At 44.6% G+C, this 16,610-nt stretch overlaps 1 protein-coding gene and 1 pseudogene across 50 annotated transcripts in view; one reads left to right on the forward strand and one right to left on the reverse strand.

The window, feature by feature from the left end:
- The window catches only part of SORBS1 (sorbin and SH3 domain containing 1), a 233,980-nt gene that overhangs the window by 25,301 nt on the left and 192,069 nt on the right, over positions 1–16,610 (reverse strand). For 42 of the 50 annotated variants that reach the window (XM_057506116.1, XM_057506117.1, XM_057506129.1 and 39 more), the window contains 4 exons: positions 14,915–15,087; positions 12,213–12,298; positions 8,935–9,102; positions 5,061–5,107 (listed from right to left, as the gene is read on the reverse strand). In XM_057506116.1, the coding sequence (XP_057362099.1) occupies positions 5,061–5,107; positions 8,935–9,102; positions 12,213–12,298; positions 14,915–15,087 (474 nt within the window). Of the gene's footprint in view, positions 1–5,060; positions 5,108–8,934; positions 9,103–12,212; positions 12,299–12,948; positions 14,422–14,914; positions 15,088–16,610 lie in introns of all 50 variants that reach the window. The other 8 variants (XM_036886403.2, XM_057506152.1, XM_036886406.2 and 5 more) reach the window with 2 other exon arrangements.
- Positions 54–1,949, forward strand: LOC118912937 (CBY1-interacting BAR domain-containing protein 1-like; annotated as a pseudogene).

Genomic DNA, 16,610 nt, shown 5'->3' on the forward strand with positions numbered 1-16,610 from the left:
GTGCCTGTTAAATAGTTAACACTCAGTAAATGCTAATTCACTTCCTTTTCAACATGGAAAAGGTATCTCGGAAAGAAAAGTGGATTTCCTTCAAATGTTCTTTATGCCTCTTTCAGCTATGCCTCTTTGCTGCAGTAATGATGATGCTGGGGCAGCTCACGCCCCTGCACACGCTCAGGCGCCATGAGCCCCCATCACTGGGCCCCAGCCCAGGGTCTCCGGCTGTGCACGAGGCAAGATACTAAGGTGCAGCTTGGAAAACTGGGATGCCCAAACCAGACACAAACATGGAGAGGTGCTTTGGAGAGCTGTGCCAAAGCTTTGCTGCATATGTGCGGGAAACAGCCAGACTGTGAGACCAAGCAGACCTCCTGGCCAATGCAGTCAGTGAAGATGCTTCTACAGAGACCCCCATATGTAAAGTGGGGCCTAACACACTTTGCTGATGAATTTGCCCAACTTCAGGATTATCAACAACCAGAGGTTGAAAAGATTTGAAGCTAAAGTAGTTGAACCTTTGAAAGCTTATGGAAACCTCATGAAAATGAAACGCGATGACCTCAAAGCAACATTAACAGCAAGGAATGGAGAAGCTCAACAACTCGGAGAGCACACGTCAGCGAAACCCATCTGGACCTGGTGTTTGGGGACAGAATCCGAATTGCAGAGCTACAATGGATGTGACCCAAACAACTCTCATCTAGCAGAAACTGACAATTTTGAAAAGCAGAAAATAAAGGCTATAAAGACTGTATTATGTATGTTCAGAATTTATCACTAGCAAAATGTTATTTCAAGGCAAAGCTGCAGAGGTCTATTTTGCTATCAAAATACACAAAAGATTGATGAAGATGTAGAGGTTTCCTGAGATTCTCTGTATCCACCAGATGACTCATGTAGCTATTCTAAGAGCAAATTCAAAGTCGCCTCTTCAGAGATCACTGTCAGCAAAGTGTGTATCTGGAAGACGACAGGTATCCACCTGTTTGACTAATAAAGGGTCAACTAGCAGAAGATGATGAAAAGGATGAAGACACAGATGTTACAGAAGAACATTAATTTTTGTAAGTAAACCTCACATGTCCATTTTCATCTTAAGTGACGAAGAATTCAGAATTACTAAATTGTAAACCTTTATCCTGGCTTGATACATTAAACCTAAAAATGAAATCCCACTGCAAATGGAAAATAATTAAAGGATATTTATGCTGCCCAAAAATGAAGGTTTTAAAAAATACTACAAACAAGCCATTTCAACATCCTATCTAGCATTAATCTTTTTGTATAGGTTCCTTTTTAAAGAAATTATGTTTTCAGAAGTATTTCATATTAGTGCACCATACCTAGTTGAGGCCTTAATGTAAGTAGATGACAAAAAACAAAGGTTCTAATAATTCCACTCATGGTTAAGATACCAGGCTTTCATCACCAGAAAAGGGTCCTAGATAGTTCTGATTAAACAGAAATTCTATTCCATAAAGCCTTAATCAAAAAAGTTTTTTCCTTTACTTTTTCCCCCCACTTTTACTACAACTTGAAATTTCATTTGATACATAAACTTACTTTCCAACAAGAGTGTAATCACTCTTGAGTAAAGGTAATGATAGGACACAATGATATCAGTGTCTTACAACTATATATAAAGCATAAATTTTAGTTATAAAAAGAAAGGCACATTCAGAGTATAAGAACGAAGCTAAAACTGAAGGAACAAAACAGCAGCAGACTCACAGAACCCAAGAATGGACCAACAGTTACCAAAGGGAAAGGGACTGGGGAGGATGGGTGGGAAGGGAGGGAGAAGGGTGAAAACGGGGCGTTACGATTAGCACACAGAATGTAGTGGGGTTGGGGGAGCGCATGGGAAAGGCAGTACAACATGGAGAAGACAAGTAGTGACTCTATAGCATCTTACTACACTGATGGACAGTGACTGTAATGGGGTATGTGGGGGGGACTTGATAATGGGGGGAGTCTAGTAACCATAATGTTGTTTAAGTAATTGTACATTAATGATACCAAAAGAAAAAAAAAAAAAAGAAAGCCACATTCAACATTCAGCCTGATTTTGGTTTTAAAACAAAAATGCTGTCATATTAAAGCATTATACATGGTACTACAACTTCTGGAAAGCTCCAGTTTGGTGGAATGTTGCCTAAGACAACATATGGAAAACCGTAAGTCGTTAACAGTTCTATAAAAACTTTACCAAGCTACCATTTAATTAATAAGAGTATATAGTCACTTTTATTTCTGAAAATAAGATAAAACAATCAGAGCCTTTCAGTTGATCTGATGCTTTTGTTTCTTTGGGTTGGGAATTGTACTTTCGCTATTTCATGGCTCTGAGTCAGGCACATAAAAATTATGAAATTTATAAAATCAGTTGGGATTCCTACAAAAACCAATTATTTATAACAGAAAAAAAACTTTCTAGAAAGCTTTAAAAAAATAATGACATTAATCTCTAGCAAGAAATTCTTAAAATAAAAATGAGACAAAGAGGTAAATTATAAACAAAACGGTAACTTAAAAGAATAAAACTGGTTACTTGAAATCTTCAAAAAAAAAAAAAAAAAGACCTAGATCTTTTCCATTTGCATCAAACCAATAGCATGGAAAGAAAGGTCTCCGATTGCAATTTGGAGGGGGTGTGGCTGCTCTGCAGTGTGCCAGGAAGTCCCACAGTACATGAGGGATGCTGGCTAAACAATGGGTGCGCATCTGGAAAACTTTACACAAAGTCAGCAGTGTGCTGAGGGAAAATAGGTGGCCTTTGTGGGTCTTGCACTGGTAGACAGGATTGTAATCCTAAAGCAGCCTGGGAAGAGGATCCAGGGCATTTGTGTCTGTGTGAGAAAATGGCGTTGGCCCCATTTCTGCCATAGCCCTCCCTCAGGAGTGTTCTGAATCCCCCCCTCTCCTGAACCACACGATGTGCAGGACCCTCAGCATATCCACCCCTGCTGAAGATCTGCAGGCTCCAAACTCTGCCAACCCAAAGTGATGTGTAGCTGTAGGAGGATAGCCTATGTAAGACGGAGGGGTCAGTAGTCATGGTCAAAGGATATGTATCTCGGGGTCCTTGGGGCTGCTGTCCTTGCTGCATGCGACCACACCCTCACCTCCCAAAGACCCATGTGACAAGGGCTGGTAGGAACAAGGTTTGAGTAATGATAACATACACATGAGATCTTCTCTGGAGTGTCACCGTGTACGTTACCATAGTACAGGCTTGGAGAAGTCCTGTGGGAAGACATCTGTTTAACTGTTAAATCAAGCATTCCTATCCAATACTTTTTTGAGTAACACACTATAGGGGAAAACAGAACCCAGTGACGAAAGATGTTGAAAGGACTCCAGTCTGTGGAGCTGTCATTTACTCTCCTTCAAAAGTTTGACTGACTCTTTTGGGAGGCACATGGTGTGGGAAAGTGAGTTCGGGAGGAAAGCAGGCCCTCTCCTGCATCAGCAACACTGATGCACAGGGACACAGCCTGTCTACCTCAGTTTTCTCACCTGCTCTGTTTGACAGTGTTGCTCTAAAGGAAAAACTGTTTTCAGACTTTTAAAAAATGAAGTCTAGGTGGATATAACATTATCACAACACCATTCAATGATTACACAGACCTTTCCCAATTCAAAGAGAAAAGGCAAAGGTATTGTCTGATTAAACTAAAAATTAATTTAGTTATCTGTTATCCTCTCACTGGTTAAGAGACAGAGAACTCTTATCCTCTCTGGTTGAAAATGGGGAGGATCCTGAACTTTGCTACATTTTGCAAAATGTCTGACAAGTATTTACCTTGCTGCCCTACAAGAGAGGCATTTTTACACCCATTTCACAGATGAGGGTATTTGAGGTGGAGAGGACAGGGATGTGCTCCCAGTCACAGGAACAGTAAGTGGCAGAGTCAGCATTCAGGCCCAGGACTTCCTGACTCTAGACCCATAATCTTCCATACACTATGCTGCCAAGCCTTGTTAGCTGGTGAGCAAAAGGACCCGAACAACTACAAATAAACCCCAGGACAAGATCTGTGCCCATGTTCTGGGAACTGTGGCCGGGTCCCTCATTCTGTGGCACAGGAGATGAGAATCATGCTGACAGCCTGCACACAGCATTTCCCAGCGCACCAGGACGGGCTATTTTCCTCTCAGCACCAGACACAGGGCCTCCCATTGGCAGGACAGCAGGATGGCCACTGGCCACTGCTGACAATGGAAACTCATGGCCCTTTTAATCCAGAATTAGATATGAGGTGAGCAGGTTCCTTTTGGAACCCAGTCTTCTGGTATAATCCCAAATTCCGTTCCATGGAAAACAAAGGCTTCCTGGTAATCTAAATTTAGATTACACCGGGTTGAATAAGCTAATCAGGTTTCTTCATTGCAAACTTCTAGAGCCATTAAATAGCAGTGTCCCTTCAAGGTGGGGTGGGAAGTATAGACATGGCACATAGTGGTTCCCAGGCTCTTTTATGTGATGGGATACTCTTTTTGAGAGATAATTTACAGGGCTAGCACTCTGAGGAACATTATGTAAAAGAAACGCTGGCATCCTGTGGGTTCCTACAAGCCTTTACTCTCTTGGGATATTATAACAAACCTAGTAAAGTTATTTCCTAGAAGGGTGGTTCTGGTTCCTTCCATAGAAAGAATGAGTAAGATGGAGCTACCACTTAATCAAGCCAACTATAGAAGGTGGCAGGGTGGCAGAGTGGTAAGAGTCCAGGCTCTGGCACCAGGTTGCCTGGGTTTGAATCCCAACTCCAGCATGCCCAGCTTGAGTAGGTTCCTTAACTTTACAGGCCCTTAGTTTCCCCATCGGTACAAGGGGAATAATAAGAGCACCAGCCCCACAGGGCCACAGTGAGGGCTGAAGGAGTTAACATATGTGAAGTGCTTTGAAGGGTACTTGGCACATAGAAAACTATGTAAACTACTGTATGGGTTTTTAAAAAGTTTTATCATGGCTGTTTCTTAATTCTTCTTTATAAGTGAACTTCTGTGTCTCAAAGAGGCAGTTAAAAATAACAAAAATGACTGGTGGCACTTACTTTAGTGTCTGAGCCTTAAAGTCAAATTTGGCTCTGGCAGGTCTCATCTAAACACAAGAAACAATCACAAGTTAAGATCACAATTCATGTACAACAAAAAGGACACATTTTCACAAGTTTCTAGAAAGCAAAGCAGAAAAATTCACTCTAACCAGTTTGTTCTAATGCAGAAATCTGGGCAAAATTCCACTTGTCTGCCTTAGCAGAACATGAGATGGCTGTCTGGTCCTGTAGGTCATGTGTGAGAAGCTCCCTAAGGAGGGCCAGATTTGGGGAAGAGATGGCTAGTAAAGCTCCAAAGCTGAAGTGCTGATTCCCCAAAGCTGACCACATCTACTGAAAAAACAAAAACAGCCAGAAGACCTTCTTTATCTACCCCTTTACTCTTTGGAGGACATCTATCTGCTTGGCTTAAATCATGACCTGCAAGTAGACAAAACTCTGATTTACTTCTCACGTCATCTCAAACTCCATCTATTTCTCACAGTCTGACAGAGCATCCAAAAAGCTGGATAAAGTGAGCCCGGAGCCCATTCTTTCTCCAAGGCTTCCACTCCTGTTGGGTAGGGCTCTCCCTCCAGACCCCCAGGACTAAAGGTCATCCTCAGCCCCAGTCTCCACTTTGTCAAGTCTGTCCTTCAGTCATGCCAACCCTCCCATTGTCCCTCCACAACTCTGCTCAGGTCTGACCTCTAGTTCCTACAGGCACAAAGCTTCCTTTGACTTTATGTTCTCTTCGCTCTAATCACCTGTCACTCAGGAGCACAAATAACATTCCTCAAATACCTCCATCACATCACTTCCTTGCTTTGAAGTTGGCTGAGGCTCTCAACTGTCCCTCAGATTAAATCTCATTCCTGACATGGGTTAAGGCCTTTGGGTAATTTCTCCCCATTCCTCCCTAACTGCCTTTATCTCTTACTACACTCTTCCTGCCCCAGGCAGGCAAATCTATTTTGCTACATCTTGTCTAGAACTCCTTCTCTGGAATTTATTTCCAATTCCAGCAAAAAGAGAAAAGGTTCATCTTAACTTACTTATTTGCACATCTTTCTTCCCCACTGTTATTTTAACTAATAGTTATCTTAACTATTTTAACTAAGAGCAGTTATTTCAACTTTTTTTTTTTTTTAAAGAAAGTGGGTAAAATCATGTGAGTGAGCAAGCTGTTGATGGTTGCCAGTATAATTCTAACCCTAGCCATGAGCATCTCCACCCTCTTCTACTGCTATGACTTTCCGGTTTTGGGTCACAATGGGATGGAAATTAAATTACATACTTCCTCTTCAAAATTGGAGGGCATGGACAAAGTGGAGGGGAAATGGGAGATGAGGTGAGAAAAAGTTGGTATGTAAAAGCTTCATTAAACTTAGTTTTAGATACTGATCCCTCAGTGATATGCCCTGTATTTCCAAGTTCCTCAAGCTGAGGTTTTCTAACAGACGGATCTTAAGGGCCATGACTTCTCCAAAAGAATGTTTTATTTTTGCATTTTCATGCTGAAGTTTTCATCCATCTATCTATCCACATATTAGAGGGCAACTGAATGACTACCTTATAAGCAATGCCACACACCTTTAATGTGTGCACCTGTGTCTGTCTGTGACCACAGAGAGTAATTTAACAGTTGTAAGCAAATAAGAATGGATGTGGAGTTGATCAGTGACAAATTCACAAGAGAAAGCCAAATGACCAACACTGTAAAGACAAAAATTTCATAGTGATTTCAATAAAAAAAAAAAAGTGGGGGTCACAGCATAACAGCCAGTTGTAAAGCTGTGTGAACGTAATAAGGTTTATACCCAAACAGTACCATATCAATACTCTGAATTCAGGCAAAATGACCTATCAATTAAGTTAATAAAACTGTATAGGTGTGTGGTTTACTATTTATTTCTTGAATTGGCCTAAGTCAATACTGGGGAGTTGGTGAAAATTTTTTTTCATTAAAGAGAATCCATACATCACTCAAGGTTGAGAAACACTGATTCCAACGAACTCTTTAGACATATTATGAGGGCCATCATTGCTTATAAAAGGCATCATCTCCCTCTCCTGAGGCTAAACCCATCTTTCCCTCTTCCGGCCCCTACAGCAATGTATTACTCACTACAACAGAGAAAACTGCTATGAAGCTGACCCTTCCTTCCACTGGACGACCAGCTTCCTAAGGGTGCAGGCTAAGATCTGTTTCCGTCTTCCCACAGGGTCTCACACAGAATTAGCAGACACCCAAATTCTACTAAATGGAAATGAAATACATCTACACAGCCCAGTGCATATTTTCTCATGTCTGTCAGTCAACATCGAGGGCAGTAATTCTCAAAGTAAGGTCCCTAAACTGGTATCATCAACATCATCTGGGAACTGTTTGGAAATGCAGATTATTGGCCCTACTCCAGAATCAGAAACTTTGTGGACTGGGCCCAGCAATCTGTATTTTAACAAGCTCCTAGGATGTCCTGACGAGCATGCTAGTCTGTGAATCACTACTCTAGAAGGGAGGCGGGGGGAGGGGCTCAGGCAGTTTGCCTGCCTCTGTGCATGGTTATTCTGCCTCACCTACATGAAAGTATGCAGCCCTAGAGTGCCATTGCATGCTCCCGTCTTCTCCATCACGTGCAAGCAGCTAGGCCTGTGACTGAGGGCAGTCCACCCCCAGAGCCTCCAGAACTCGAGGAGCTGGAACGCCAAGGGCTGTCTTTCCCTTGCCTCTGAGTGAACTTGCCAACTCTTGCCTCTTCCTAATTGCACTCTCTTTTCTTCATCACCTTAGAGTCTCTTTCTCCTTCCTAGCTTTCCTTCCTTTAGCCTCATTCCCTCTTTTCTGTCAAACACTTTCTACTTCTTTAAAAAACAAAAAACAAACACCTGATGGACAGCCAGTGGCACCTCTGTTACTCAAAAGATAGAAATGTGAATATTAATCTATGATGATGAAAGATTATAAATGTGCATATACTTGAGTGTCAGTTGCCCACTTCCCTACCCACCCCAAACCCCAGACATGCTCCCTTCCCCAGAGGGGCTACTCCGCAGCAGGACAAACTAACACAGGGCACAGCGTCTGGCCGTCTGGCCGGCAGGAGGATGTAAGCATGTTGCCTTTCATGCAGCAGGCCAGGCCTGGATAAAAATCACTTCAGAGGTTTAGGCTCCTTTGTTCCTTTTGTAATACTAAGTTTCACAATCTCAGATGAGGAATGTCAAAATTAAGGGAACAAATGAAATTTACTCTCCATGGGCTTCTCCTAACCGTACAACTCTTTGGGTTTCAAAGTTTTCAGTGAGGTTCCAGCACTCCTCAACACTTTTATTATACAATGAGCTCACTGTATAATATTGAGCAGCAGTAATTTCAACAATGTCATTTCAACATTAATGACATTAAACTTGGGGGGGGTCTGTGTAAATAATGTACCATTAGCTAACTTTTTAAATATGTTTCACTACACCATCTCTTCAATTTTGCATTTTATCTTTTCTGTGGTAATTGTCCCCACCATAGCTACTAATGCATACAGATGAAGGTACAAGGTTTCTAAGTAGAATGCATAGGCAACACTGTATCATGATAAAATGCAGATGTAGAGGACTGGACTCCTGAAGGCAGCTGATGCTCTAAGGCATGCATTAGAGATGTGATGTTCCCAGCAGATCCCGATCCCACAGCCAGGCATGCTTGACAATACAGAGCACAGGACACGATAGGAATCATGTCCACTGACCAGCCACAGAAGAGCCAAAGCAAGCCTAAGGGAAGCCAGGATGACAGAGGCTGTTTGGAGAGCTAATCTGGCCTACAGAGGGCAATGCTGAGGGAGGCAATATTGCTTTGGGTCTCAAGCAGCAGATCGAGGTGACCAAAACAGACCTCTGACCCAGATTTCCTTTTTGCCGTATCGTCTATATTGAGGAGGTCCCCAAAGCGCTCATTAGTGATAAATTGATGGTGCGTCGGAATGACGCCCGTGTGGCGTCGAGCTGCGATATCGGCCTCTTCTTGCTCACGCTTAAGTCGTCTCTGGTCCGCTAAAAGTTTCTGCCATGAAATTGCATAAAATGGGCAGTGAATCATCTGGTCCAGGGTATTGGAATACTGCCAAGAACACAACTAAGGAAAAAGGTTGGAGGGTCAATAGGAGGAAATTTGAAGGGTCAGATGTTGGAGGGGTTTTATGGCCTCAACCACTATGTTCCCACTGTACTGTAACCACCCCCACCCACGTACTGTGTAGGAAGAAGTCAGCCCTGCATGGGAGAAACCTGGGTAGGACACAGGGGAGGATGAATTCCATATAGTTACACCATCTGGCAAACTATCCCCCGGCTCAGCCAAAAGCTCCCTGCCTCCTGATACATGGCAGCAAAGTCAGTCACCGGAGGCATACGTGTAGCATTCACGAGCACGCTGGGCCGGGGGTGAAGTGCTGGGAGGGCTGGCCTCACCTTGCTTAGTGACGGGTCCCCACAGTGTGTTCCCAGGGCGGGACAGGGCTGGCTGATTCCTCCGGCCCCATTCAGGGCTATGAAGCCTGCTAACGGCTTTTACTACGTGAAGGGGTCTATGACAACCAGGTAACTTATATTTCCTGTGATTGTTACTCCAGTATACGCTCAACAGAGAATGGATGCCTATTTCAAAAAATATGTCACCCCTTCTCCTAGGCCAGCCAACCCTTCCAGCCAGGCACAATTTTTCATGAGGCCTGAGAGTGCATTCGCCAAGGTCCATATGTGATTGACAACAAACCATTAGTTATTTTCTTACTGTAGTTTTTACTTAACTATTTCTTCATAGAGGAAATGAAACTGAGTTGAAAGGAATCATGTAGAATATAAATACAGAAAGAAATAGTTAACTATTTCTATTTTTAAAGGCCTTTAAAAATAATTAAACCATGTTGCATTTTACCAAATGTCCTCATTGCCTATTGAAATGATCCTATGGAATAGAATTTTAATGTGTTTTCTTATCCCATACCAATCATAGATGTCTGGGATTAACATTCCTTGTGGGAAAGCATTAATTAGAACTGGTAATTCCTAGCATTCTCAATAAAATGTTAGTCTTTTTCCAGCAGGCATGTAAATGCATCAAGTGATACCTAGCCCCAGAGGATGGTGGGCCTGATTTTTAAAATTTTATCCAAGGTCTACAAATAATAAAGTAACAACTTATCAAATGGCTGTGGGATGCCCAGCATTCAGGTAAGCTGTAGTAAAGAGTAAATGAGAACATAAATGAGAAAGTGCTTTGCAAAGCACTGTGCCATAGAAAGGGCACAGGCCCAGGATTGGAAGCCCTGGTTTCCAGCTCTGCTTCTGGTATATGTTAACCTGCTATGTCACCCTGAGCAAGCCACTGTCTTGTTGCAGACCTTTCTTGGATAAAACAAGAGGATTGGCTAAATGACTAATAATAACCCTTCAGGACTCACATATTCTCATCTTCTGAAATGTCACTGTCATCAGTATTAGTAATAAAGTATTTACCTAGAAAAATACCAGACTGACACTCCATTACCTGGGAAATGTGAGTTGTTTCTGTAGCGATGGCCATGGACTGATGCTTAAGGCTGCCATATGTCTGGTGCTCTGGCCAAAGTTATGTGTAATCTGTCAAAGTGGACAGTGAATGGAGCAAAGCGCCCAACCCAGTGCTTGACTCTGACCTCAAGAAATCCATCATTCCCCTAAGCCAAAAACCATGGATAAAGACACAACATTTTTAAGGAGCCAGTCTATTCAGGAAACAAACTGCTTCCCTTCTGAATGCACCTTTTAATGCATCAATTGCTAACCCAAGTAAATTACGCCTCCCATGTGGTAAGCAAGGATTCTATTATGAAGCCTTCTGTGCTGGATGCTAGGGTTACACTACTAAAACAGAATGTCATCTTTCCCCCTAGCAGCCCACGCTGATGCAGGTGGGAATCGTGTATCTCAGTGATTAAAAATGATTCTGTTCTGTGGCCTGACACTCATTATGAGTTTTCCACCTCGTTTTTATAAATAATTCTCTATATCAAATGCTTCATCTTGTTTCTCTCCACTGACAGGTGCAAATACCTTACTGAATGACCACTGTATTATTCCTCAAGAGGGAGAGAGCGGTGGCCTTTTTTGTCTCTTGTCATCTGCCATCAACAACTATCACCATCCATCCCTTCGCAAAGTCAGCCTTACCTAAATCCTTTAGGAAAATCCACTGCAACCCAAAACCACTCAACAAAACACAACAATCAGCTTCAGACTTTACAGGTAAAGGGCCAGAGTTGTGTACATATGAACACCCTCCCCCTACCGCCACCAGGTTCAAAGCAATTCTTCCATCTCTTAATTCACTACAGGGAAACGGTTCTCAAAGCTGCTTGATCTCTAGACTCGTTCCTTCTGGAAATCCGAAGTCCAAAAAGCATGCCTCTCAACAGCACTGTATTGCCACAGAAGCTTGTGATTTTGCCCATTTCACTAACATGTAGAACTAGCTCTTCTGAAACCCCAAGGGCATGTGCTCCTTTCCTGGCCCTGTCAGTCCTACCACTGCCATCCAGACATTTCAGGAGCTGCAAGAAAGGGCCCATATTCTGAAGTTCTGGTGGAAGTTTAGCAGCATTTACTGGGGTACCTCTCTTCAGCTAAGTTAAAGACAATTTCTTCAAATTGTTTTATAAAATGTATCATGGTCATTATTATTTTTCAGTTTCCTCCATTTTTCCTACTGCATCCTTCCCAATATGAACTGTGCTTTGTGCCAACAGAGGAGTGGGCAGTACTGGAGAAATATGTGGGTGGACTTCCCTAGAGAATGACAAGGCAGGGGTTAGGGACAGGGATGACAGAGCAAAGCAAATTCAGGGTTCCCTTACAAGGCACTGAATGCGTTGGTGGGCATCTTCTTTCTGAACCCCCTGAAGCAGGGCTAGCTGGACCTGGCAGTTAGGAAATAGTGCCTGTGGGGAAATTGGTCCTACTTTTTGGAAAAGTGGAGAAACTGAGCTTATGTCACATAAAAAGTCATTTGTGAAAACATCAACCTTTGCATCCAATTGCTAGGCCATGTCACCTCTCTGACAGATGTCTAGAATGTCTACTTCCTTCACACTTTTATCTGCTCAAAAGCTAAGAGATTTTAAATATGGCATTTACCTCTTTATCATCGTGACGTCTTCGAATGAATTCTTCTGTGGATTCCAGATAATCGGTTGGTATAAAATGTCTTGGTGATTCTGAATCTTCAGAACAACAAAGTAGAATTAAAACAGGCAAAGATTTAGTGGGGAAGCAGACTGGGAAAAGATTTCACCTTTCATCCATTATAAATATCAAGTTTCCAGAGTCATTGATTAGTGATCAACAGTCAAATTCTGAAGGAAAAAACCCCCAAACCCTCCCCTCCCACCTTTTGGAATTACTTATAGTTAATGCAAGAAAACTAATCAGAGGGCAAAAGGTGAGAGAGAGGACCTTCTTTGCAAAGTGTCGCTGTGAAGAGCCATGCAGGACCTCACAGGGACACACTGCACACTCACACACACACGCACAGGGCCACTGAGAGAGGCTGCCTCCCAAAACACCACAGACTGAACTGGGCTTGATGCAAACTGCAAGGGGCTTGAGAGTTCAAATGAACAAATTTCTCAGATGAGCTAAACGGCCAATTTTTCTTTCGAAACAGAGTTTGGTGGTTAGTCTACATGACATGGGGGCTTTGTTTTTAAAGAAGTGCAGCCACTACAAGCCATGATTAATTGCCAAGCAAAACAAACAGAAAACAAAGGACAGACCAGAAAATGAGCACCAAAGGCACATGGGAAAAGGGGACAAAGCAAGCAAAGTGGAGAGACGGGTGAGGCGAGACGGGGGCAAATACACAAAACGCCACCTCCGAGGCACGCTCCCACTTCACTGTGTGGATTGTTGTTCCTGTCCAGGCCGTGGTCTGAATAGGGCACAGAATTCCCATTATTAAAGGCCCCCATGCAGTCCTCTGGGACCAAGGGTCTCTCCTGAGGGGGCTCTGAGATGCGGCTCAGCCTGGCCACGGTGTGTCGGGAAGACAGGCGTTTGGGAACCAAGGGCTTCCGCCCCGGCGGGGGCCAGTCCCGACAGGGCTGACTGGGGAGGTCTGGCTTCTGGCCCCCCAGGGGGCTGGAGAGGTCACTGGGGGAAGGCTGACTGGGGTGGTGCTGGAGGGGCTTTTTCAACCGGAAGGGGAGGGGGCTCATCAGGTAGATGTTCCTGAGGAGCGCGCTCTTGTCCCCCCTGGGATCCGGGCGCCAGTCGGGCTGTCTGCAGGCCTGCTGCTCGTGCTTCCGGATGGTGGTGAAGCGGGTGTAGGAGGCCGGGCAGGCGCCCTTGCACTTGCTGAGGCGGTGTTTGGGGAAGTCTCCGTGAGCGCTGCCACTGCTGCCCTCCCTGCTGTCACTGGACGTGTTCGAGCAGTGGTCAAGCTCGTCAGAGCAGGCAGAGAGGGGCTCAGAAGGTGCCAGGCCCCTGAAGCCCAGGATGGAGTCTGCCACATCACTGCAAGTTGGGGAGGCACAGAACCCCCTGGGGTCCATCCTGTCCATCACCCTGGGCCGGAGTTTGGTTGACTCCAGGAGGCACTCAGCTGAGCGGGCCGAGGTCAGGCCACTCCGGGACAGCACGGGCGTGGGGGACTTGCTCAGCCTCCCAGACAGGTCTAGGGACGGCATGGACCGGGACCGCTGAATCAGCTGCTCAAAAGCTGTGATGCGGGAGGAGACCGTATGCTTGGGGATGTGCTCTGAGCCCTCCGGGCTGGGGCCCAGCTCACCCCTGGCCAATGCCAGGCTGCTCCTTTCAAAGTGGGAGGCAAGGTCCCGCACACTCGAGGAGGAGACGGATCCCAGGAAGAGGCCAGAGCGGTTGATTTGGTGCATGTCCCGGTAGAACATGGAGAACTGTGTCCCAGCCTTTCCCGCGAGAGGGCAGGGCCTCCCTGCGCTGTTGACGGACTCCTGCAGGCTCATGGTGCTGCTCCTCTTGCTGTCAAAATCCCGCCGGGGGCGCCCGAGCAGATTCTCCACACTCCCCCCAACTTGGAGGGGGAGGCTTCTTTTGGTATCATTCAAAGAAACCGAAACACAAAGGTTCTCACAGCTCTGAGCCTTTTCTGATGGCAACAGGACTCCCTTCTGTTCCTGCAAAAGAGCGCTGGGAGCAGAGAGCCTGGGTTTGAATTTGGACGGAAGGATTTCTGAAATGCAGGCTTTCGCAGCGGACAGGGGTTTCTTGTGCTTACACCCAGGGCCTAACGCATTGCTATAGTTAACCGTTCGGCTATGAGCTGAAGATGAAGAAATCATGTGAGCATTCCCACCTTTACGATCCACTGGAAAGCATGCAGAATAAAATAAACAGACCCATTAGGTTAAAGCTGAAAGCTGCTAAAAAAAGGGTGAGGTAACATGCTCATTTGTCATAAGGGTTTTTTTTGGTTTCGTTTTTTAAAAATTTCCAGTTGATGTCCAGAAGCAAAGTAATCTGTGCTGCGAAGCAGGTGCAAAGATGCAAAGAAAAATGGCCACCCTGCTGGAGTCAGAAAAGGTAAAAGCTCAGCTAATTTCTAAGAAAAGGGAATCAGAGCAAAAAAGAGAAAAGAGATGCTTCAGGAAGAGCAAGGTTGGGGTTTGAAGGAAGAGGAATATTAACACCCGAAAGAAAAATGGCCGGTGAGAAATGAGGGAGGGGACGAGGAGGACTCAGAGGCCTGGAAATCATCTGCCCATGGCAGAGCTTCTCCCAGTAGCTGGAGGTTCGCCCACTGCCAACAGGCCTGTAACAGGTGTGGCCAGGCGAGAGGCCTGCAGGCTCCGCCCAGTTACCTTTAGTGGAGGCCGAGCTGGATGGTCGCTTGAGCCCGCTCAGGCCCTGGAGAGGGATGTCTCCACCTTCCAGGACGCTTTTATAAATCTGCCTCTCATTCTCCAAGCTAGCGAGATCCCCGGGAGCCCCATCTGATTCCCTCTTCACTGCGTGGAAGTTGGAAGAATATATACTAAGAACAATGTAATTTTAGAAGAGAAGAGAAGAGAAAAACATTTAAAATTGGAATTAGTATTTTTAACATTTTTCTAAAAAGCACATTACGAGCTGAGGGCAAGAAATACACTTTCTGGCAACCTAATCAACCACCATCCTTTCTAAAGAGCATTCTCATTTAAACATAGCGTTCCTACAGACCAGACAGGCCCGTGGGGGAGGCTGAATGCTCAGCAGTTGTGTCCAAACTCTGAGATGACGCATCTGTGCTCTAAAAGAGTGACTCTGAGAAACACTGCTAGGGAGGAAGGGCGGGGGGAGGACAGGAGGGAGCCCAGGAAGACGGAGGGGCGCAGGCTGAAGGGGCACTAGGGCCCGGGGCTGCACGCAACATGGGGCAGGTCAGTGGACTCTCTGATGTGTTACCAGCCAGAATTGGTGGCTTCAAGTTCACTACTTGGGTTATTTTTCCAGGTTATTCTTCACAAGCATTAAAACGAATGATGATAGGACAAGGCCCAGCTGTCCTGAGGCTGTAGGAAAATCAGCCACCAAGTGAAAGTGGAACCTGACATTCTGTATTTGCCAGACACATTTTGTCCCCACTTCTTTCAAAATTTGTATTCAGAACTTTAGACATGTAAGTATAAGCTACTGCTCATTTATATAGCCTTCATTTACTGTTATCTTGCTGAAATTCTAGGTATTTTTGCAAGTTACCACAAATCCTTTTTGGAATGAGGTGGAGCACAGAAAAAATTATGAGCACTTACTCATCCCTCCTTCCCCTAATCCGTTTTCTATGCCCTCACTCACTAACGCCAGTAACACGTGGAGACACACACACACACCTACTCTCTCTATCTCACTCTCATCCATGGAAGACCCCTTTCTCACAAAGTACTCAGGTTTCCACTAGACTGATTTTCAAACCTACTGAATAAATCTAACTTCAGTTTACTGGTAACAATATGGATTTCAGCTCTGAAAATGCAAGCAGCTTAACAGGATTTCTCCATCCCAATATTTTATTATGAATATTGTTGAATATACAGAAAAGCTTAAGTATTATAATAGCGAACACCCATATGCCCCTCCCCAATTCTACAAGGAACACTGGGCTGCATTTGCTTTATTACACATCTACCCATCGCCTTCCCTCTACCTATCCATCAGTGATGGAATTATATCTACATTTTATGCAGCCTCTGGGTCCCCAGGGTCACAGACAATGACAACAATAACAACTCTCCACAATTTGGTAAGATGGCCTTTGTGGGAGGTACTGTGCTAAGTGCTTGATGATCATTCTCTTTAATCTTCAGAAACAATATATTTTTTTCATTTTCAGAATTGGAAATGAGGCACTGAGAGGTTGGGCCCTTGTCCAAGCAGGGAGTTAGTGGCATGGCAGGGCTAGAACTCAAGCCATTTCATCAGGTGCCACTCAGATAATATTCTCAGCTACCGTTTTGTGTGGACTGTTTCTCCAGGACCCTGAAGGAGGTAATGCCTCCCAAGAACGCAAGCTTACATACC

Source organism: Manis pentadactyla, chromosome 8 (genome assembly GCF_030020395.1).
Source record: "Manis pentadactyla isolate mManPen7 chromosome 8, mManPen7.hap1, whole genome shotgun sequence".
Taxonomy (NCBI): Eukaryota; Metazoa; Chordata; class Mammalia; order Pholidota; family Manidae; genus Manis; species Manis pentadactyla.